General features: G+C 43.8%; 1 protein-coding gene and 1 long non-coding RNA gene across 2 annotated transcripts in view; both read left to right on the top strand.

Annotated features, from left to right (window-relative positions):
* The first annotated feature begins 812 nt into the window (after nucleotides 1–812).
* LOC135819436 (fibrillin-3-like) overlaps nucleotides 813–24,057 on the top strand; it is a 46,987-nt gene continuing 23,742 nt past the window's right edge. The window contains exons 1-13 of the mRNA XM_065332646.1: nucleotides 813–899; nucleotides 1,149–1,249; nucleotides 1,622–1,770; nucleotides 4,236–4,377; nucleotides 4,829–4,906; nucleotides 7,875–7,958; nucleotides 10,058–10,219; nucleotides 10,867–11,031; nucleotides 12,230–12,378; nucleotides 13,323–13,461; nucleotides 15,205–15,288; nucleotides 21,223–21,420; nucleotides 22,360–22,545. Of these exons, the coding sequence (XP_065188718.1) occupies nucleotides 1,177–1,249; nucleotides 1,622–1,770; nucleotides 4,236–4,377; nucleotides 4,829–4,906; nucleotides 7,875–7,958; nucleotides 10,058–10,219; nucleotides 10,867–11,031; nucleotides 12,230–12,378; nucleotides 13,323–13,461; nucleotides 15,205–15,288; nucleotides 21,223–21,420; nucleotides 22,360–22,545 (1,609 nt within the window). The 5' untranslated portion in view covers nucleotides 813–899; nucleotides 1,149–1,176. The remainder of the gene's footprint in view (nucleotides 900–1,148; nucleotides 1,250–1,621; nucleotides 1,771–4,235; nucleotides 4,378–4,828; nucleotides 4,907–7,874; nucleotides 7,959–10,057; nucleotides 10,220–10,866; nucleotides 11,032–12,229; nucleotides 12,379–13,322; nucleotides 13,462–15,204; nucleotides 15,289–21,222; nucleotides 21,421–22,359; nucleotides 22,546–24,057) is intronic.
* Nucleotides 17,932–18,952, top strand: LOC135818850 (uncharacterized). The gene is made up of 2 exons (XR_010553785.1): nucleotides 17,932–18,283; nucleotides 18,680–18,952. It is a non-coding gene; the product is annotated as an uncharacterized LOC135818850 (long non-coding RNA).

Genomic DNA, 24,057 nt, shown 5'->3' with positions numbered 1-24,057 from the left:
CAATCTGTAACGTGGCAAACGGGAAGTTAAAAATACAAAGAGTGCTTTATACGGGTGTACCGGTACTTCTGTTCACAAAAATAGGGTGTGGAATGAATTCACATCACGCAGTGAGCCCTGTACTACTTAGGGAGAATTCCCGCTGGAGTAAGACTTGAGAAACTATATATAGAGCGTCAAAGTCAATTATAGAACACTATCAGCAGCTTGGAGATCATTATGCGTTGAATATCCAGTTAAAAGTGATGCTGCCTCAAGAGCAATTTTCTAGCCCCTTAGGCCGTCATCACACCACGTTCTCCGACTCCCGTTTACGTCTACGTCTATGGTGAAAAACCCAAAACGGGTGGTCGTGTCATCAGATCAGACTAGACAGGCACAGTTCTTGACGCGTACACGCAGTCAGGTTTTTGGAGAAATTTGAACCCACGTACATCGAAGTACAGGGTCGCTCGGAAAAAGGCTGGGGGAGATACGCACGTTCATACAAAAAGTCGTATACCCCCCCCCCTCTCCATACCACGTCCACGTCTCCCGTTTCCTCTGCTCCCGTTTTCACCCCGTATACGGATCATCATGACAACCGACCAAAAACTCCTTACGTGGACGTAGACGCAGCGCGTTGTACCATGGTGTGATGACAGCCTTATTAGGCAGAACAGGATCACTGCCTAGGCCTACAACTTAATGTCCTAGGCCCCATGATCCTATCTACCGTATTTGGAATCGATTGCTGCAAGCCCATGTTTGGACCGACACCAGGAACAACATGAATTATAAAAACAGTGATAGTGAAATAGTCTTCCCACTTCTCCTTGCTCTTAGTTGGGTAAGGTTGGTGTACTGATCTGTCTACTGCCATCCCTTCGGGCAGCGATCTGAACCCCTTGCTGAGAAAGGTAAAACGCCTGAATTATTGCCATACTCTGGGGTCGGTGCATCTTGTATGGCATCGTCTTAACTGTGGCCTGGCATAATAGCTGTTCGATTTTTTCAGTGCGCTTATGAACATTGATGGATGTTTTGTTGCATCGCAAAATTGGACTCACTGTTGTGCAGCATAATTGTTCGCTTTTATATAAATATTCAATTTTGTTATGATACGTTACGGATATGCAAACCTTCTTTTTTTTCTCTCCCAAACGTAGAAACCACATTTCCCGTACCTGTTTCAACATGCGAGTGCCACTTCTCCCCGTGCTGGTGTTGGTCTCCTTGGCCGCCATGGCTGTGCTACCGGAATGTGAAGGTGAGAATGCCACTTGGTTCGAGGCGCCAAGATCTGATAACTTGCTGGTGCTAAAGGGCGGTAAAACCCAGTGCAAGTGCAATACTGCAGTGTAGGTTTGCTGATAATGTGCATACGGTGTGTCTGGGTTGTGGCTTGACTACAAGCTTATCACCATTGTATTCGACTGGAAAAGTATGGTATGAAAGGTCTAGTTGAAACTATAAGAATAATAATTATTATTATGGCATCTGTGCTTCGTTTGCTGATTTTATACATGACGTATATGTATCTGTAAATACAATGATACATTCAGAATTGTTGACGAAACAACGCCAGCTGCGTAAAAATTAATGACAGGTACGATGTGCCCATTGTGATCTTTCTCCACAGCGAGGACATTTTTCTGTGACGGATTCAATGTTAGCATCAATACCAACAAACTTTCGTACAGAGGTGCCCGTAGCGCCTGTTTGGAACAGAACATAGGGCTTCTTAGAATCAAAGAACATAACTTGCTGAAAAATTCCCAGTGCTACAAGGTAAGAATTTAGCATGTCTAAAAGTTCAGAAAACATTCTGCACTCAATCACTATAATACCAACACCCTCATCAAGCCAATAAGGCACTCATATAGATTCGTTTGTCAAGGCACTGTGGTTATTAGATATGTTTAATTCGGTCTGTAGGACTGCTATCAGACACTAAGTGCCATGATGAGAATTTCCTGTTCACTCCCAACGTCATGCCCTATCGTTTGTTCTACAGTCCATTCATTGGAAACTGGCACCCTAACTTTTTGGTGTCTCCCGCACATAGTTGAAGATATCGTGAAAACAACAGTACATCCTGCATTGTGTGACCCTTGCAATTACATGTACTCCTTGCCACAGTTGAGGGCAGAAAAGTCCAGGAACAGAGAAATAGAAATTCAGGCAGGTTTTCCAAAATTAGGACAGGTATGGCATGGCAAAATGTTTGGAAAAGCAGATCCCAAACCCAGATTTCTTCAATTTAAAATTGGAGTTTTGATCCTCAATTCGGCCCAAATCGGACTTTCAAAAGCCTGCGGGACTGTTTCCGATGAATGGACTGCAGGCTTTGTGTTATAGGCCGCCTAAAGTTCCCTCAAGAGATCCAAAATTATCCTTTGGCGATTGACCGGTACTTGTTGAAAACATTTAATGTTCAATGCTCCGGAATGCTTCTGAACAGTTCTCAAGAGCACGAGTGTTATGGACTCATACTGATGCTGTTGCTTGTGGGGTTGGCTTATAAATGCAGGAAGTACGTGCTGTTCCTGGTTTTTCCAGTTAGCAAAGGATTAACATTTTTTCAATAGACCTAGAAATAGAGCCAATACTCAATACTGCCTATGCAGTATCAAAATCCCAAAAGGCATGATCCCTAATAGCAATGGAACCACTGTGCATGCTAGACTTGGATGGAGAGACAATGATAACAATTAATTAAGGCAGCGTTTACACGGAGACGAAACGAAACGAAATGAAACGGAACGGAATTGCCCTTGAATTGTTTTCAAACCATTTGCGCGAATCAACACGCTAGTTGCAGTTTTCTAGCTCATGAACGCTGTTTTGAGCTCTTGGTTTGAATATTTTCCACACCATATTATCATGTTTATTGCCGCGCGGAATGGTTTCCATGACCGCACTTCTTTTCCAATCGTTTTCACTGTTTAAAATAGAGCGGAGGCGTTTTGAAAACATTTCAAACTACTTTGAAGTGCGTTTCCATTTTCGTTCGGTTTCGGGTGCGTTTTCGGCATTATCGTGTTAATGATTGTAAACCGCAACGATTTCTTTCCATTCCAGTCGCTCTTCGTTGTAACCCAGCAAAAGACGCAGAAAGACCATAGCTTTCTAACTTATTGTCATATTGAGTGCGTTTAATAGATTACACCCATTTCGATCAATTTTAGAATTAGTTATGGCGGATGCACCGTTCGGTTCCACATAAATCTCTCTACGGATTTACGTAGGAAAGCTGTTTCCTACGTTGGGTCCTCCGTAGGACTTTTTGAAATATATTTCGCGTTTTCCGGATTAAACCATGCCATGCAATGCAACGTTCAAGCCGCGCGAAACACAAGGTACACACACCGTACACCACGTGCAAAATAAAAGGGTAAATGCGGTTTCTGTTCGTGGTGAATGCTGTGGGTGCATGCAGCCAACGCGTCTCCAAAGCAACCACGCATGTTTAGCAGTCGTTGAGAAATCACGTAGAGTGAAAGTCAACAGGGAGGTTCTGCTATACGTGAAACGTAGGGAAATCACGTAGAGAGCAGATGTCTGGGTCAGAGTCTACGGCTTCGGGTGTTTTGGGTCCAGGTTTCCACGCGTAGATGAGGTTCTCTACGTTGTGGCACACGCAAAGAAAATGCGTACGGATCTGCTGGGTATCATTAGGAGTGCAGGCCAAATTTGCCAGATATGGAAAGGGAAATTCCCAGTACACATTCCACGTGACTTCTCTACCTGAACGTAGAGCAGAACAGGATTTCTTTAGGTTATGGGAACGCGAAGAGAGTTCGAGTGATTCTTTGCATCGTTTTTCCAAAACGTAGAGCAGAACCTCCCTAGTAGCTCTGATTTTTACGTTTGAAAAAATTCCGTGCAGTTCGTACGTAACGTTATTAGGGAGGTTTTGCTGGCTCCATCCCTTATCTCCTAAATAAATTATCGTGTCCCTTCCCAAGGGAACTCACGAAGGCCGCTAACACCCGGTAAACCCTAGCCGCAGATGCAGCGCATTACGGTGGGTTGAGTGGATAAGTCTCACAACCACTCGCACAAGTGCCGAGAAACCCCATTAGCAGCATCCATGTACGCCTTGTGCCTGGCAACAAGTTCCCAGTTGACTGTGGGTAGCAGCACGGCTGGAAAAACCGCTCCCAAGCAAGACTTGAACCAGGTATCTCTCGTATCTCAACCATGGTCTTTGACCAACCCACTGTGCCTGCCTGCTTTAAATTTGATTCCAGAAAGTAATAGCCAGACTTGTAAGACGGGGACTACAAAATATATGGCTTTACAATAGACAGGGAAAAGGTTCTCTTGATATCAAGAGCTCCAGGATCACTGAGCAGCCGGACGATTCGCCCAGACCATTCATATGTGCAAGAGGTAAGCGATGTACATAAATTGGTTTCTCATAATGAGGACATATATAGCAGTATCTCACTCTGGGAATCACGAGGTCCATTATTTTCTTTGTTCCGTGGCGCATTCAAGATAAATTTTCGAACTGGCGAACGCCATTCGGGGTGGTGCTTGTTTCCTCGACCGAAACCATTTCGTTAAGCCAGTGGCAGTATTTTCACAAGTCACAGTTTTGCCAATTCACTTGTCCAAACAAAATGCTTCTATTGTAATTATACAGTCAACTTTGCGTATAACGACACTCGGCGGGGCATACTGCACACTACCATATTGATGGACATTTTTGTGATTCCGTTTTTGAATTCATATGCACTATATGTATTATAATCTTGAAGAAAAAGTCCTTGGATTCTATCTCCACTGCATGTCCGTGCTCTCATTGCTCTGTATAATCACTTTTTTCTCCATGTGTAAGATTGGGATGAGTGCAGCACTGATCCATGTTCTCAAGGAGAAATCTGTGTCAATGGTAAAGGGACTTACAAGTGTGAAGGTAGGCTACGTGATCTGCTGTTTGTTCGAGGAATGGTCTTGCCTCGGCGCTCATTGAAATGATTTTCAGGAGTAGATAAGATTTGAGTATGGCTACTGTAGAGATTGGATCGAGCAATATTATTACCGATCCGGAGGGCGGACATTGTCTGGCTCTCGGGTCAGGAGCGTCAACATTAGCCAATCTCGAGACGTTGTTGTTCTTGTTGTTGTTTATTTATTTTACATCGCAAGGCAAACGGGCAGTTCTGCCCAATAACGTTATTATGGAAGCGATGACAACCAGTAAGAAGAGTCAGAAATGAAGAGAAAAATAAATGAAAATAAAAATACGAAAATGGAAGGAGCAATGAGGGGAAGCAGGGTCAAGACGAGCAGAAAAAAATGAATCTCAAATTTACAAGTCGGGTCATCGTAGCATGATTCTCTCGAGCCTCATCAGCAGGTTACGAAAGCCTGTACATTTAACCGAAGTAAAATACGCGTAGCATGCGTTTGAATTCACGGACACAGACTATGGTCTTCATACAGTCGGGCAGGCCATTCCAGAGTCGGCAGCTGGCTAGAAGCGGTCGGCATGCGCCAGAAGCACTGTGGGCCAGGGGGAGGGGAAGGTTGCGTCCCAATTGACCTCGAGTGGTCATGCCTGTCGGTGGGCCTTGCAATACAATTCGGGACGACGTCGGCGAGGGCTCCAAGAAGAGTTGTCTAAAGCAGTGATTTTCAGAGAATATTGTGCATGCAGGTACTAAGGAGACGGAAAGTAAGTAATGCCATTGTTACAATGTGGCGAATGGGGAATTGTTTTGATAAAAGGAGCGAACTTTGAGCGAAATCGGAAATCTGGCCATGTCCGAAAATATTTGGTGGTTAAAGATGTTGACTATTAACCCTTTGAGGACCGAGCACGAGTTAACTCGTCCAAATTATGTTCGCTGTGTTTACGAGGACGAGTAAACTCGTTCTGACAGTGCATACATTTGTACGGTGCATATAAACCAGTGTTCAAATTATCGCAACTCTGCTGTCCTTTCTCCAATCTCCGCAAATGAAAGGCCGTTGGAACATTGCCTCCTTTTAACCCCTTGTGGACTTCATTCACGCAGCAGGACAGTGTGGTCCCAAAACGCTGCGTTCCTTCGATATGCTCCAAAATTAAATAATCGAAAAAATATTCGCCAAGTATTCAAACAAGGTACAAGAACGATGGGCCACCGCTGCAAACCACACAAAAGCGCAGTCGAACCAACTATCTTCGCAAACCGATTCAAGTTACCTAGTAAATTAGTTATAATGTGATTTTTAATATCATTTTATTGGATATTCAACGACGACCATACCCGTATAGTACGCGTATGCGACACGGCAGTAGATCGACACTGCCTGGACTTGAGAGCTACAGCACAGCCTCAGTACAGGCCAGGCGCCAGTCGATCGCACTTGCAAGACAGCGCATTTTCACACTTTGCAGTTGACAACGCACTGGCAAGTACAGTTTCGCACCTTACTGAACCTGGGTCGCGGTCGCTTACAGCAGATTTGAATGCAGCCACCGTGCATGAAATCGCGGTCGCTGGTCGCGCAACGCAGATGGTCGCTCTGGACAGATCAGTTTGTATGTGAAACCGTCGGTGCACGGAAAATCGGTCGCTAACGGTAGATGGTCGCCTACAGCAGAAATTAAATAATCGAAAAAATATTCGCCAAGTATTCAAACAAGGTACAAGGTACAAGAACGACAGCAGAGGTCGCTAACGGCAGATTTGACTGTATTTAGCTATCCTACTTTCGACTGACGACTTGCTGAGTCCCTCGAACGAATCGATCTATTTAAACTGTCCAAAGGCGGCCAGTGCGAAGGCCATCTTCAAGGGCGAGACTACGTTTTGAAATGTGGGGTAGACCACCAACATAGTCTGCCACAACATGTCCCCAAGCGCCGACAAGACTTTAGTGGTCTTGAATAAATTTATTCACTAAAATTAATATCACTTGAGAAAAATTTCAAATTTCTCTCCTACAGTCATGCACTAACTGAATTCAACCACGTGGCAGGAAAGCACCCACGGAGCGCCTACATATGCCCTTTCGTTTCCAGCACTTAGAAACCATGGGAATAACCTCTACGTTCCCAGAAACTCGAATGAAAGCCGCCGCGATCAGTCACTTGCTGATCAACAGCTCAACAAGACGAGAAAGAAGAACTGCTCCACCACAACAAATCAGCGAAACAGTGGCGCAAGATGGCCCGCACAGTTCGCCTGTCCTGGGAAGCTAGTGCAAGGTTTTGCAAAGCCCCTGAGCGCTTGATTTTTGTGCGGTCGCCGCTTGGTGCCATGACAAACTAGCCGTTGGCTCGTGGGATGTAAGAAAGACCATTGAGCTCGATACGTGGACCAAGAGCGGATTTCTCTTACATGCGTGGCTGCAGCGCATTCAACTACTCAAAGATATGTGTGGTGATCATGTTAACACTACTCAGCTGGCGAAATGATGCCGCCATGACGCTTTCATCTTCGGTCCATCGTGTTTTTGCTCTTTGCTTTGCATCCCAACAAATTCCTCAATTTTAATATCGAAGTGTATCCCGGTTCTCCCTATTCCGTAGTTCGATGTACATGTAATTATGTTTATGCTTGGTTTATGACACAAAGAAACCGCATCCGAACTATTAGGCCTATATCAGCGAAATTGCCTTTATCTTAAGTGTTTTCTGAATTCTGAAGTGTCTTTCAGCCTGTAATTAATAACGTGAATGACGGTGTTTGAAACTTTTTTAAATTAATATTGCATTAAATTGCAAAATTCATTTTCGAACCATTTGACACCTGGATTACCCATGATTATGGTGCGGTGCATGTATTCTCAACTAGTTTAGATTTTTGTGTGCTTGCCTCAGATTCGCTAGATAGATAACCATTTTCACGTCTATAAATCGTATACTGTTTTCTATGTTGCATGCGAGATAGATCGAAATGAGTGTGAGGACTCGCCAGATGTTTGCGATCCAGGTTTCAATTGTACAAACACCATTGGAAGTTACATGTGTCATGGTAAGTGTCGCAAGCGGCGTTCATTGAAACGTTTATCAGGCCTTCACCTGGAATATTCTTTACGACGAACCTTTACATTGTTAATGCGATTAATAGTATAAGTGAAGCGGACATTACAAAATGATGAATGAGAATACATGTATCTAAAATGGTTGTTCCTAATCGATTTTCTTGAGACTATCATCAGGGAAAATCGTCTCACAATAGAGGCTATACGGAGAAACAAACTACTTATAGGTTAATGGATAGTGGGAAGTATACAAGGTGAGGTGTGAAAAAAAACTAAAGTGGGAGAGAAGACGAAAGAAATTAGAAGAAAAGATGTGAAATGAAGGCGTGGAAGCAGGTGAATGTGATAGAGTGAGGAACTGTGAGGTGTAGGTTCCTTTACATTGTTTTTATTATTCTATTATCTTTAAAAAGAATTTTGTATTGCTCCTTTCGTGGGAGCTTGCGCTATTCCTGCCGACTTGAATTCTCACTTGCAAGCTCCCACGTAGGGAGCAACACACAATTCCTCATTTATCGCGAAGTCACACCAACGTCTTCTTCACCTTTGGCAAATACCCACTCTCATGAGTGACCACACCTTCAACAGTACCATCAAGAGTCCATAAGCCCCCCCCCCCCCCCCCTGGGGTTATGTACTCTTGGTACCACATTAATAACACCCGTGCCATTTACAAATGTAGCACTGCACTTTTCACTAAAAGACGTACTAGTCTAATTTCATATCTATCGCCTGAAGAGACATCACAAAAGTAACTAACCAGTGTGCATTGACGTAATGTCTACGTAACTTCCGCCTAAGGTAATCACCATGAAAATCACCATAATAGTCCATCGGCCAAGTCTCAAAATCGAAAGTGGTGATGCACTGTGCTTCCAACTAAACACGACCATACCCAGCACGTAGAAAATATATCAGAGAACACTATTCCGTTTGTTGGACGTGCCGAATTCAGTCCAGGGCGTCGATACGAAACGTTCTTTGTCGCCGAGTTTTTTCCTGTGCGCTCCATTTGAGAGTGCGCAGAGTTCTGATCGAGAGTTTTTTGAGCAGATTTTCAAATTTTTGAGGCTGTCAGCTGACAGCTGTCAACGCTAAATGGCACTTCGTATGTGAAAGACAATAGGTTTCGGTGCCCCCATATTCCTTCTATCTTCCTCCGTTTCACTTCGCTGCTTGGCCCGCCACCACAGGAGATGACAGCGTACCTGCACTAGTCAGCTTTCGCTAACCCTGTCTCTCTTTCTCCGTCTTAGCGCTCGTCATTCGTGTCCTTCTGCTGGGGCGAGCTTGATACTGTTGTCTCGTAGTTTTTAGGCAACAGTGGCTGTTGTTTACGTGACGATCAGGATTTATGGAGAAAGACGACGACTATTAGTTAGGTCGTCAAAAACGCGTTCGTTATGCCCATTGGTTGTCTCTTGTTGTCGCACCACACTTCACGATTGTAGGGTTTTCTCGCACTTGCACCTTTCTGGCTTTATTGCTTTATGTATATGTAGAGGTCACGCATCTTCACTGGTTTTTTAAAGCTATCTTCTGCTTGGCACTGTTTATCACCTCCTTACTGTACTGAATCCACTGTTCTTGTTGTTCCTTTCCCTTTGCCTGTATTTCACCTGACGAGAAGGCTTGAAAGTATACTTGTGAAACAGAAAACTTTCATAATGTTCGTGAAGAGACTGAAGACCCTTAAGAGAGCATGTGTGAGAATACCAAAGTATATTATGTGGAAGTGAATCTCTCCGATTTCGCTCAAAATGTGCAGGAGGTTTCCTTTGGGGTGTGGATCGACTGTGCAAAGCCCGCGGAAAAGTTTCTTTAAAACTCCTATTCAGACATTCCTACTAATATCGGCAACCAATTCATTTTGGACTTCAATTTACAATATCTGACTTCATCTGTAGCTCGTTAACACAAACTGGTATCCCTCTCTGCATTCACCAAGCTAGGGTCAGGGCCATAATTATCTTCTTGGTATGAAGATACCCTTCTTGGGTATGTTGTGGATTGCTCGTATGCGACAATGTGCGTGTTTTGACAGCTAGCTGATGTAATGAGCTCTTCTTTGCATGTTGCCTTTTTGCAGGATCACACTGCGGCGCAATTAAGATATCCAACGGTTCACTAGCAAGGACGAGCGTAGATCAATCCGTCGAACCCATCTGCGAAGATGGCTTCAGTGCATTAGGAGAAAAGGCTTCTTGCGGTATAAATGGCTGGTCCTACAATGAATTCATGTGTACACCAAGTAAGTCCTAGGACTAGGAGAAGCACACGAGAAGTCCATCATACCCTCCGTTTGGTAAACCGTGCTGCAAGAAAGCACCACTCTCTGTACGGTATACAGTGTTTCAGGCACAACTCCCCCCCCCCACCTCCACCCCTACCCCCCCACCCCCCATCCCCCCACCCCCCACCCCCCCCCCCCCCACCAACCCCCCATCCCCCACCCCCCACCCCCCCCCCACACACACCCAGGCTTAAGAGGATTGTGCACGAAGTATTTCACTTATAGTGCTCTTCAAACTCAAACCTCACCATGGATACAAACCTTTAAAGATGTCCTTTTCAAGCACGAATAAAAGCCTTGTGAACATCAGAAAGAAGAAAGAGTTAGGGCTGCTCGGGGTTAGGCGCTCCAGGCCTCGACGACCACTATTTTGCTAGTATCCGATACCCCTAAAAACACCTCTTGTAGATTGTGCTGGTTGTATAATTATATGGAAGGCAACAACCTTAAATCCATTTTCTGCAATCATTGCTCCATGGCTAGGAACAGGTCTGTATATTTTTTGTTCAAGTATAGGTAAGTATCACTTGCAAATATCTGGGTTTAGATAGCTATCAAATTTAATGTAATTATCTTCTGGTGGCATGCTACGATCATTTTTGCAGGAACACAGTGCGAAGCAAAACGAATTGGCAGCGGGTCATTAGCAGAGACGCCTGTTAATCATGATGCCGAAGTAACGTGTAACAACGGCTCCTACAAGGCATATGACGCTAAGGCCACTTGCACCAAGACTGGCTGGTCCTACTCTGAGCCCTTATGTCCACCAGGTAAGTATCAATTGTGCAACTGGGGTTCGTCATGCCAGTTGCACTACTAGTCTAGGATGGTTGTGTTAAGCGCAGATGTGCTTCTAATACGATGCCACCGTCTATCACCACTTTTCAGCCATCGTTTCGTGTGGACTGATTTCCCACGTTCCCAGTGTATGGTGGTCAGCTTTGAGCACTGGCATATTTCCTGAGTACTCGGCCCATATTTTTTTGGATTTTCCGTTTTGTTGCCCTTCGCGTATGCCACTGGTGAAAACTACTACCCGTACTGTATTTTAAATTGCTGAACACTGGAGAAACATTATGCTCACAATGGAGTATTTCGTAAAATAATATTCTTTATACCCAGCTCATATTAACCCCACTAATTCCTTTGATCTACAACTGGTGAATATATCTCCATATTCACCACTTTAACGTGGGGTACAGTCAACTTCGCTAATAACGACTGCGGATTCGCGAATAACGACAGAATTTCCATGCCCAGAGCAAAGTTCCATCCAACTGTATTAAATACATAATAATGAGACTTCGGGTATAACGACACTTCGCGAATAAGGACACTTTTTTGATGCCCGCCGAATGTCGTTATAAACGAAGTTGCTATATTACCCACTTAGAGGTTGTAACTTTTCAACTTTCAAGGGACTTAGAAATTTCCTCTCCAATTGAAAAAGAAAAAAATTGAAGAGAAGAAAGAAGTTTCAGCAGGAATCGAACCTGCAACCATAAGACTCCCAAGCACCTATCTTGACCACCCAGCCACCAAGGTGTTGATGCAGATGTTGGTTGAAAGATACGTCTTAGGTCTGGAACACGCAATGCAACCTACACATAATAGTATACTATAGTATACTGGGATACTAAAATAGCTATTTCGGACCAGTATTTCAGGCCAAAAACGAAGCTAGGTATAAATAGAATAAACACCTCTGTCTTGGGTTTATGGGAATATAAACACTGTCTATAAAACCATCGGCTACGCCTCGTTTTTTATAGCAGTGTTAATATTCCCTTAAACACTACGACATCGGTGTTTATTCCATACGTAAATGGGGTAATATGTTTAAAAACCACACATAATGTGTGTAGTGCATGAATACATTCCGTCGTCATCTCCAACCAAAATGCCTTTGGGTTGTCCTAATTTCATTTCATTTTGTGCTCTTTGTTCTTCTTGCTGGACCTCGTGAAGATAACCCTATTGTATGTAACTGGTACAACGTAAGCATCCATTCGGACCCAGCGCTATACGCAGATGCAAATAGTGAGTGTGAACGCCGCGATGCAACGCTATTAACGCAACGATCCTATGGTGCATTGAAACAGTCCCAGTGCTCCAAGGTAGGCCTCACATGTTGGTCTAGAAATAGAAAGTCAGATAATTGATCTTTGGCATAGACAATTGTCTGTGTGTGCGTGTTTGTGAGTGTAAATACATGTGTGGATGTGTGTGCGTGTGTGTGTGTGTGACAGAGTGTGTGTGTGTGTGTGTCTATGGATGTGTGCGTATGGATGCGTGTGCATATATACTCTATGTGTGTATGCGTGTAAATCTGCGTGTGTGTGTGTGCGCGCGCGCGTGTGTGTGTGTGTGTGTGTGTGTGTGTGTGTGTGTGTGAATCTGCTTGTGTGTCAGAAAATGACTATTTTGTGTGGACAATCGTGAGTGATTGAGTGTTTGCATATGGGAGTGTTTGATAGTAAGTTTTGTGCACAAAAAATGGTATGTGTGTACGGCAATGCGAGACTGTGCGTATGAGTGAAATCGAAAATTTCGGAGCACCAAGTAGCATTTATTTATCGATGAAAGTGCACATGCCTGTATAGAACAAGAAACAGCAACAAGGAAGAACATTATTGGATTACAAAAGCCATGAACATGTGTACGCACATTTGTGTGAGTGCGAGAAATCCCCTGTAAATTGCCAGAAAAGTGACGTTTGAGTGAATGATCCCCAACCATGATCTGTTCTAATCTTCCGAAGGCTAAAACATATAAAGCTCTGCCTTAGAAGGAGAACAATTCATGATGAAGTTAGGTTGTGTGTAGGGCTGCTCTCAACAGCACTCTGATCTGGACATCGTAAAAGGTTTCTTCTGTAAAAGTGAAAACCTAGCTTGAAGTGTATTTTGTGAATGTATGTGTGCGTGTGTGCGTGTGTTCGTGTATGTGTGTATATGCACACGGGTGTGTATTTGTGTATGTATGTGTGCGTGTACGCGTGTATTCGTGTATGTGTGTATATGCACACGGGTGTGTGTTTTATGAATTGCACTTCATACAGTATATCATGTCTGGGCTAAAAATTCACAATTTGGCAACCACCTGGGTAAAGACATCACCTTCAACCGGTGTTGTTTTCACACTGGAATCGGAAAACGTTAGCACAGGCCAATCTGCTAGCACCTTTTTTTGTGCTAAAGGTAAGCTAAATTGCAGCTACGGTCATAGTACAGAACTTCGTACATCTTTACAATGTGCATAAGGTCTATTGAGTTTATTGTTATCATTCTTGGTTTCTCACAATAGCTCGGACGTAAAAGAGAACTAGGAATGCATGGCCTTGGCCCTGGGGCAGATTTTGTGTTTTGCAGAGATGGAAAAAAACGGTCATTACACAATAAAAGGCTGTTCCATGTGCAACCTGCCAGAAAGTGCATCCTCTGAAAAATGCCCTTTTTGGGGAAACGTGATTACTAAGGAGCCACTAAGATTTGAGTATGGATTCTGCAGAGATTGGAGCAGGCAATACTATTACCGATCCAGAAGGCGAATAGTGTCTGGCAACACTAGCGAATCTCGACACGTCGACGAGGGCTCCAAGAAGAGTTGCCTAAAGCAATGATTTTCAGAGAATGTTGTGCATGCAGGTCCGGTACAAAGAAGACGGGAGTTAGGTAATTGCCATTGTTACAATGTGGCGAATGGAGAATTTTTTTGATAAAAGGAGCCAACTTTGAGCGAAATCGGAAATCTGGCCATGTCCGGTTATAGTTCGTGGTTAAAGACGTTGACTCTTAACCCTTTGAGGACCGGGACCGTGTGTGCCTGAGCACTTTGTTTCTGCACGTTTCCCGCTTGGTTCCATGATAAACTAGCCCTGGGCTCGCGGAATGTAAAAAAAACCATTTAGCTCCATCCGTGTACGGAGAGTGGATTGGCGGCTAGAAGATCATTTTATCTTACGTGTGAGGCTGCAGCACATAAATTCTCAAAGATAATGTGCAGTGGCCATGGTAGCACAACTCAGCTGGCGAAGTTTTGCCACCATTACGCTTTCGCCTTCGTTCCGTCGGGTTTTGCACTTCGCCTTAATAGCATTGCAACAAATTCCTCTAATTTTGATGTCAAAGTGTATCCCAATTTCAAATTTGGACTTCACGGATTATTTTCAAGTATTGGGAAATTAGAGGCCACATGCCACGTACTGCTCTTTTCTCTCCGAAACTCAACACTTGTGACTGATGATTTTTTCTTGCTTTCATATCTGGCTTGCAAGTCTTGAGTTTCGGATAGAAAAGAGCAGTACGTGGCATGTGGCCTCTAATTTCCCATTAAAGTTTATCCCAGTTCTCAATATTCAGTAGTCCGATGTAATCATGTGTATGCTTGGTTTACGACGCAAAGAAACCGTATCCAAACTATTGACCTTTCTGGCATTATATTAAAAAGTGTTTTCTTAATTCTAAAAACATCCAGAATAATAATTCTGAAGAAAGTCTGAAGACAAATGGTGAACAGTCTCTGCTGGGATGACGACTACACCAAATTTCAGAGGTTAGAGCATCGCTGGCTACGAGCGAGGGTCCCTGGTTCGAGTCCTGGTGGTGACAGTCAATTTGTTCTTCAGACTGTACCCGTTTGTGTCTTTCCCTCAAACCAGTGAGTAATAATAAATAATACTACAAGTAATAATAAAGTGTCTTTCAGCCCGTAGTGAACGTGAATGACCGTGTTTAAAACTTTAATGCAAAATTCATTTAGGTATCATTTCACACCATGGTTACCCATGATTATGGTGCACTGGATGCATTCTCAATGTACCGGTATTCGCAATTAGTCTAGAATCTCTAGATTTGGTTTGTGCCGTCTTCAGATTCGTAAGATAGATAACCATTTTGACGACTATAAATCGTGTGTTGTTTTCTATATTGCATGCGAGATAGATCGAAATGAATGTGAGGACTCACCAGATGTTTGTGATAAAAGTTTCACGTGTGAAAACACCGTTGGAAGTTACATATGTGGTCGTAAGTGTCGCACGAATGTGGTTATTCAGATCAACGTTCAGTTTTGTAATTTATCACTCTCTTTCACTTCTTTGGTTTCCTGGAGTTCCTGGTTGTTCCACTGGGGAGGGAAGGGGACTCATGTGCCATTTTGGCATCAGGGATTTTATACGTTGTTTTACCTGCCTTTGTAGTGGAAAACTTGTTAGCGCCATCTAGGCTGGGCCCGACCCCATGACGCAGATACTACGATAAATTAGAGCATTGCCCATTGCTCAAGACAAGTAAGGTCCTGAGCTCGAGTCCTAGCGATTCTTTCTCTTTTCAAGCAGTTCACATCCTTGACTTACTATGCATTTAATTTTACGTTTCCAGATTTTTCCCCAAAAATAGGTTTCATAATTATCATAATTTTGGGAACAGGATAATCTCTTTCTCTCTCCTCGGATAGCAAGCCTCCCTTTGCCAACAGGGAAATGTTACTTCCACAACATAGGGTATATTGCAAGATACTGAACCTATTTTGTTCGCAGGCATTTTCTCTTGCCCGTACATCAACTGAACGAAAGGTTTGATTGACAGTATGGTTGCGGACAATCTGGAATGTTTTTGAAGAACCTCAAGTTTTTAAACTGATTGAAATGGCCTCGGATGTTGAGCCGTTGGTAATTTATAGAGAGAAAACGACCAATATGATACGAGTTATGACGAACTGTCCACCTAGGTAACGAGATATTATACATGCACAGTCAGATAGTGCGACAACAAGGGATAAACTGACAGGGATATTGAGACATTCGACGATCTGACACCTAGCTACAGCACATCTACGAAGCGCAAACCAACAACCTTCAAACTTGGAAGACTCAGGTGTGGAAAGTTCCAATGAGGCGAAGGAAAAGTGCCACGAAAATTTGCACGAGTTATGTTCATCGGAAGCAAGGAATGTCGAGCGATACGGGATGATGATGACGAGACTAGTAGGAACATTGGCGAACGAGTATAATTATCAAACGAAAATACAAGGCAAGAGACCACCCAACTTGAGAGGATCAAAGGTATGTAAAAGTATTACTAAAATACACATAGAAGGGAAGCTTAGCAAAGTCAAACTGTCACAAACCGAAAGCCATTATCCTACGAAACACGTATTTCTGCTTTGAATAATTTTGACATAACCGTGTCACTAAGAGTCGGAGTAGACCGCCAATAGTGCATGGCTTGAGATCGCTTCCGGGTTTCAGACATTGAACCCGAAAGACGTATTATTTGGACCAGTTGAAAGCGGCGTGAGGAACGTAGGGAATTTGCCATAACAATTGTCTAGAATGGCCTATTTACCTTCTTAAAAGTAGTCGGTGTTGCAGTTTGTTAATTAGTACAATGATGCTGCCTGATTAGCGTTGTGCCAAAGCTAGTTTGATGCATTTTATATTTTTCATCGTTCCTATTATTGTTCTTCACATTACATTTCCATTACAGTGACTTCTTTGTCCAACACCACTTTACATCTCAATAAAACCTTCGTAACATGTCGCTTCAGCTGATTCTGGTAATTATTATTATTATTATACGCACGTCAGCGTTTACGTTAACAGTAAGTCCACGTATTCGCATGTGCCAGAAGACATGCAGAGTGGGCAGAGAGGAAAACAAAACATAAATGTAAAAACTAAATGTAAGACAGCAGGCGATGGGCACATAACTCATGTTCGATAATAGGTGCTCAATGCACGGGATCTATTTGAAAGATCAAAAAACAAAACAAGAATAACAGACAACGACGAAAGGTTCGTAAATCACGGTCGATGGTAAGTGCTAAATGCACGGGATCTGTACAATGCCTCTGTCCCATCCGTTAGTTACAGCGTACATCCTGGCTCGCGCAACGCAGGCCTGTCCGCGGCGATGGCCCGCAGGTGCTCCAGGTCTGCCAAGTTCCTCAGACTCCTCAGTCTTGCTGTTAATTGCGATCATAAAAATATTGTATACAAGTATTTTGTCCAACACTAACGGTTATAAGCAGAATACTGTTGACTTAAAAATGTGCAACAATTGGCTCAAAAACTGACTGATGAGATCCTGACATTCAAAGACCTGATGCTTAGCTGCTGGTTTTCGCATTCTAGACGTGATGCAGCTAAGCATCAGGTCGTTGAATGTCAGGATCTCATCGGTCAGTTCTTGAGCTAATTGTTGCTCATTTTTGACTCACCAGTATTCTGCTTATAATCGTTAGTGTAGGACAAAACGGATAACTTGTAAACATTTGTTCCTCTATTTTAAAGGGGAACTCCGGTCCAAAATCACCCCCATTTTTTATTGCGGAATCCATTAGAGTATGTCGTAAGTGGTAGAATGGCGAAAACCGGAAGCTTCTACGACAAGGATAACATACCTAAATTACCAATTGCAATTTTCCATATTTGGCACGAGGGGGCCCCCGCCCACCCTGTGACGTAAAACGTTCTCAGTGACCTCCAAATTTTTTTATTCAAACGGTAGACCTGCAGAAATTTTGAAAAAGGTATTCACTGTTTTTTCTTCAATCAATAACCCTTGTAGACCTACTAGTATTCATTCGATCATCATGTTGGAGGAAGAGGAGACCACGGGAGGTGTGGAGGTGGACGCCACTTCGGATTCAACAACACCGAGGCCTTTTAGGTTCGAGCCGAAGCGCGCATCATATCAGCGTCTGCGAAACTGTCTACAAGTAATATTTCTGAGACTACAAAACAGATGAACGTGAAGAGAACGCTTTGGTTGCAAGTGCTCGCGTGAGAAGCACTGCTTGATGCCGTTGCGGACAATGCAGCATGATGTGGAGCGAGGTCGAGTCGACTTGTTGCTGGGAGGTTCCTTCAGCTTTCAGTAAACGCGGCGAGCAGGAAGGGCTGCAGTGCGTCACGCAGCACTCAGAGTTTGCTGTTGTTTGCCTGCAAAAATCAGTGCTCGAGGTGGCATTGCTTTCCTTCGAAGAATTTCGGGCAAGGTGTGGACCGTGGTCAAACAGGTGAGGATTCACTAAATCGGTTTCATTATTTCCTTTCTTTCCAAGTTTCATGTACCGGTACAAAGTAGATGGGAAGTGTTTTGCAATGATTTTGTGTACAGTATTCAAATTCACCAACTTCCATCACACAATCATGAAGTTCTATTGCACCCATGCCAATATAATTATACTGGTACAACGATGTCTTTCATTCATACTATTCCTAGCACTGTAAGTGTTTCAACTGTGTGTTAAAGTGATGTAAATTTGAAAAAAGGCCAAAGTGTCTTTAGTATAGTAGCCCATAGAAATATTAACTCGAATCCGAAACTATTTACACTGAAACTATTTACTTTTACACAATCATGAAGACACTCGTGGTATGTGTATCTACATCTCTCCAACTGTTTTGTGCAGGATTTGGAGACATGTGGCGTATAGACAATACACATGGTTCACCCATGGATACTTTGGACGCAAGCAGCGGCGTGTGATACCGTCTTGCGTGGTATCGAAGATAAAGCAGCTGTACCAGAAGCCAATGCAGATGCGCACTGGGGCTTTGAGGAAGCAGTTGGACATGATGATGATGATGATAATGCTTCTTGGCCTGGTTGACGTTCACATAATCATTGGTACATGTGCATGCAGAATGTAGAAAACAGTTGACAGACACGATTTATAACTATTCTCGACTCGGGCAATATTTGTGTTTTCGGGTGGGCGCATGCTTTGCACCAATGCAGCTGCATGAACAATCTGGTAAAGTTGACAGATACAATGGCACAAGACTGTACTGTATTCGGGAGCATGGGGTTGTGCCGGTGCCGTGTGCCGTTGCGAATGCCGAGAATGGTTGTATGCACATCGTTCAACAGGTCCTTCAAGAAGTTGCAGGACATTGTCGTGCAGCTTCTTGGCCACTTTGTGCTCTTGGTGTATTCCAGCCTGTACCTGAGCACACCCTCCTTGGTTTTGGCGTGCGCTCTCCCTATATTGGCATTGTGGGACAGACATGCCGACTGTACCCGTGCTCTCATGCCATTGAGTGGACACGTTTTGGTGCCCACTTCAGTATGACAGCATGGAAAATTTCCAGACTACAAATCATACTGTACCTTGTATTTGTGGCAGTGTAGCTGCAACCGGAAAGTAACGCAATGGAAACTTACAGATAAAGAGAACCGAAATAACACACATGATAACGTTCCATGTACATTACATCAATTCTCGACTTCACTGACTAGGATTTTGAGTAGAGGACTTTGAGTAGGACTGTAGTCGTTTAGAGCTACGTTCTGGACGGCACAAAATCATGCCGTTCACTTACCTCATCGTGCTCACGTTCCTGGAAGTAAATCGAAGATGGTCTGCTTTTGCTGGCAGCAGAGGTAGAGGAGCTACTAACTACTAGTATTAGTATGACATGCACCGCCAAGTTTCAGGATGGCAGAGACCCTGGCTTCAAGCGTCGCTGCTGCTTCTGCTTATAGCCACCAATGCTTTGTGCAAACTCTTGTTGGAAATCTCTTTCATAGCACATCTCAGTGAAATGCTCAGTGCAGACACGATTATTTTTCGTCGGAGAAAACTCCTTCCAACATACTCTCCATAGCCAAGCTGTCGTCAGGTTCGCGTCAGCCAGAGGAAAGCCATGCTACGACAGCCCGCAGGCGCCTCTTTCTTCGTGACATTGTTGCATCCAGAGACGCAGCAGCGAGTCGTGACAATAAATCGGGCATGGCACAGAACAACAAGCACTTCAACAATGGCCAAGGACTTTTCATTCTTGCTTCAATTATTTGAAAATTTCATCTGAGTGGACCGGGCTGAGAACGTTTTACGTCACAGGGTGGGAGGGGGCCCCCTCGTGCCAAATATGGAAAATTGCAATTGGTAATTTAGGTATGTTATCCTTGTCGTAGAAGCTTCCGGTTTTCGCCATTCTACCACTTACGACATACTCTAATGGATTCCGCAATAAAAAATGGGGGTGATTTTGGACCGGAGTTCCCCTTTAATTTTAATCCGTGGCTCTCCATCCGAGTTAAATAAAATGTTGTGTTATGGTGAGAAAAGGAGGACAACATGTTACGAGTTATGGCTAACTGTCCACCAACGTCGCACTCGCTGACTGTATAAGATCTGGTTACGTAGGTGGACAGTTAGTCATAACTTGTAACATGTTGTCCTCCTTTTTTCACCATAATTTCATTGGCTCACCATCCGAGTTGGAAATATTGTGAAAGTTTTTTTCCTGTAACAACATGTCCGTTCCTCCGATTGAAATATTCGCCTTCTGAAGGTGCTATTTCACCTTTCTAAAATGGCCTCTTCACCTGTAGTAGTCATCAACACCCTCCAGGCGACAGCTGCGGAGAGTTCCTTTTAGTCACATTCAGTTTTATCCAGACAAAGTGAGACGATGACAATCATGAATCTATGGTGCTTCTAATTGGATTACGGAAGGGGCAGCAGGTGAGCATATGACACATTCCTGCTCGACAATAATCCAGCAGGAGATACCTTCTCACAACTCATTAAGTTCGCACTAACCATGGAAATGCCTGGAGTGTGGCATGCGATAATCCCGAAGCAGAGGAGATTCGTTGCCTGGAGCGGGGTATGAGGCGCTTGATTGATATATATATGGAGGATTTGGGAGGAAATGATGTTGAACAGAAGATTATGACACGCCTTCCTAAGTATCGTGCTTTGAAACATTTCCACAAGGATGGACCCTGCCGCTGCAAGGACAGCCACGGAAGGCGTAGCAAGAATTTTAAAATCTAATGTAAACAGTATCGGCAAGACGTCACAGGAAGAACTTTACTGCCCCATAAGCAATTATTTCACTCTGTAATATGAAATGGAAAAACATTGTTTCGAGAGCAACGCTCATTTTTTTAAGGGCTGTCTCGAATTATATTTTTGGTGCCATGATTTTGTGTGTATTGCAGGGCGTAAGTGCCTCGGCCAGTCTGTGCGGAATGGATTTGTGAAGAGCACGTTTGTAAACCATGAAATTCAGGTTTCGTGTAACGCCGGTCATAGCACCATATTCAAGGCTAGGTGCACGGAAAACGGATGGAAAGCAACGAACGTCGCTTTAGGGATATCAGAATCTTATAGTTTCGAGGAGATTACGGCATGTTTCAGTAAGTTGTCCATGCAGAGTTTCACTAGAATAACAGGTTTATTGCATTGGATCGGTATCGTGGAGGGTTGGTGACTCGTTGCCAACTCAAGCACGAAACAAGATCGGTTATGTTTTGTTTTCGTATCGTTCAAACAAAAAAGTAAATTACCGTGTCCATGCCCGAAGCGAACACACGACGGCGGCTAACACCAGGTAAAACCTAGCGACAGATGCAACGCCTAAAGATGGGGATGAAGGGCTACGTCTCATACCCACTGGCACAAGTGCCGAGAAATCCCATTAGCCACATCCATGTGCCCCTTGTGCCTGGCCACAAGTTCCCAGTTGCCCGTGGTAGCAGCCTGGCTGCTACCCAGACGACAGCAAAAGGAACATCAACACTGAGACAACAACAGAAACACAGGGCAGCATCGTGTCTCCTGTTTTGACATTGGGTTTTACTCAGTTGGGGTAGTGCAGATCTACTAACTTCACTGTGCTAATAATTGTAATGTCATTTTTTCTGACAGCAACTTAACCAAAGCTCAGAGGTTATAGCATCCCTGGCCTCAGGCGAAGGTGCCTGGTTCGAGTCTTGGTGGTGATAGTCAATATTTCGTCCCGTTTGCTTTTTTTTCTTCAAACCAGTGCTTCTTTTGTGACTTTGGGCTCCCTGTGTGCCATTGTCTACATGAACAGTGTGGGATAGAGTGAGGACTGTGTCCTATCCACCTGTGACTTCAAGGAAGTGTGAGTTACGAAGTCTGAAGAAACTGTGAACGGTCTTTGCTGGGACGGCAGCTACACCATAGCTCATTAGTTAGAGCATGGCTTGCCTCAAGCATAGGTCTCTGGTTCCAGTCGTGGTGGTGACAATTAACTTTATCTTCAACCCTTTCCCGTGTCTTTCCCTCTAACCCGTGAATGTTATTTTTCTGATCACCTTTCAATCGCACAGCTCTGCTCTGGTGCTACGGAATGAATGTACCTCATGGTCGGATCATAAGCGTGCCAGATTTCACCTACTGTACTCCTGTATGTGACAATGGATATCTTCCCCTCCGTCGACATTACAGATGCGGCTTACTATTACAGTATCCTCCCAAGTTCTCGCCACAATATCCGAGAGATGGCTGTGTCTCAAGTTAGTACTACTTATACTACAGAATTACACCTACAAAAGATACATGTTAAACAATTAAAGCAGAGGAAACACTAGGCGATTATTATCCTTGAAGTAATTGGTTTTTTTGTCATGTGGAATACGCGCACAAGTCCCAACAAACTTGAAAGTCTAATTCAAGTTAAGCGGAACGTTTTCTTGAGAATATTTTCGGTGGTTGTCACCACTCAAGGGATGGAACAAAAGGAAGACCATTATATTCAATGTATTGGAGACAGCAGCTTTAATTCATCCACAAGTAGGGTCCAGCGGATAATGCCGGCATTACATTCGGCATCATGAGACTATAGAAGCATCATCCATCTTAAAAAGAAGCAAAACGAGCATTATGCTAGTTGTAACCGGGTAGAATATTCAGAAATTCACCATGTTCGGGAACAATGGGCTACAGCCACGAGGTGCAACCCTCTTATCATTGTGTGTGAAATACATGTACCTGGATAAATGTCTGTACACCATGCATTCTACCGCACTCGTGCATGAATTTGTGTAGAAACCTTATGTAGCAATGTAGTGAGATCAAGTAAGTACGTAGGTAGGTAGCCTAAGGTAGGTACGTTTATTATTTCAATTAGCAGAACCAAGCGAGCTGTGTCGCCCAATTACATGACAGCGAATGCAAACAATAGCAGAAGTAATACAAAGCAAAGAACGCTCGCTCAATGAATAACGTTAGAGCAAAACTTAAAGGAGGCGGCAAACGGCACACGACTGGTATTGTGCAGTACCGCAAACGTTCAAGGCTACGCATAGTATCCGGTAGTAGCAACGTCCGATCATATCATAACAAGGATCTTCGATGGCATACAGCTGCAGAAGAGCAAGAAGACGTACGCCATACACATGTAGCATGCCCAACCAAACTTCCCATGCTGTTAGACGATCCGTAAGGAGAATCTACAAGGAGTACTAGTCGAAGTTTTTTTAGAAATCATGGAGAGCCATGGAGGCGACGTATGGCAGGATTTGGATCAATATGTATGAGTGGCTGGGAAGAGAAAGAGCTGGTTTCGAAGAACTGCCTTTCGCGAATCGAGCCCAGCAGGCTAGAAAAGAACAAGAATTACACGTTGAATTACCATGTCGGGGTGCGCGCTCTGCAACGATTGTGTGACCTTTTGAGTGAAGCACGTGCAGTTAGTTGTGGGCGGTTGCTATGCCAAGCCTGCGCTGCAGTCAGGTGCCCTTTGTGTACGGACTGCACAACTTTCGATCCCCTAGGATCGAAACTTTTCAAAGGTTCAATCGATCGTAACTCAGTAATTCCTGGGTTATATCCGAAAACTAAAATATGTAGGTCGAAGAGAAAACTCCCCGCTGTCCATTGAAACAATTGCTGAAGCGCTCTGATGTGTGGTAACAGAGTTACGAAGCTCGAAATTCGAATCGGGGCAAATGTCGCTCAATAGCCGCTCGCGCAAATTTGAATGAGGGATTTCCCCATCATTCTTGGCATGCAGTGACGTAGAAACA

This window comes from Sycon ciliatum, chromosome 6 (assembly GCF_964019385.1).
Source record: "Sycon ciliatum chromosome 6, ocSycCili1.1, whole genome shotgun sequence".
Classification (NCBI taxonomy): Eukaryota; Metazoa; Porifera; class Calcarea; order Leucosolenida; family Sycettidae; genus Sycon; species Sycon ciliatum.
The sequence above is the reverse complement of the archived record's forward strand: the minus strand, read 5'-3'. Positions and strand labels throughout refer to the sequence as shown.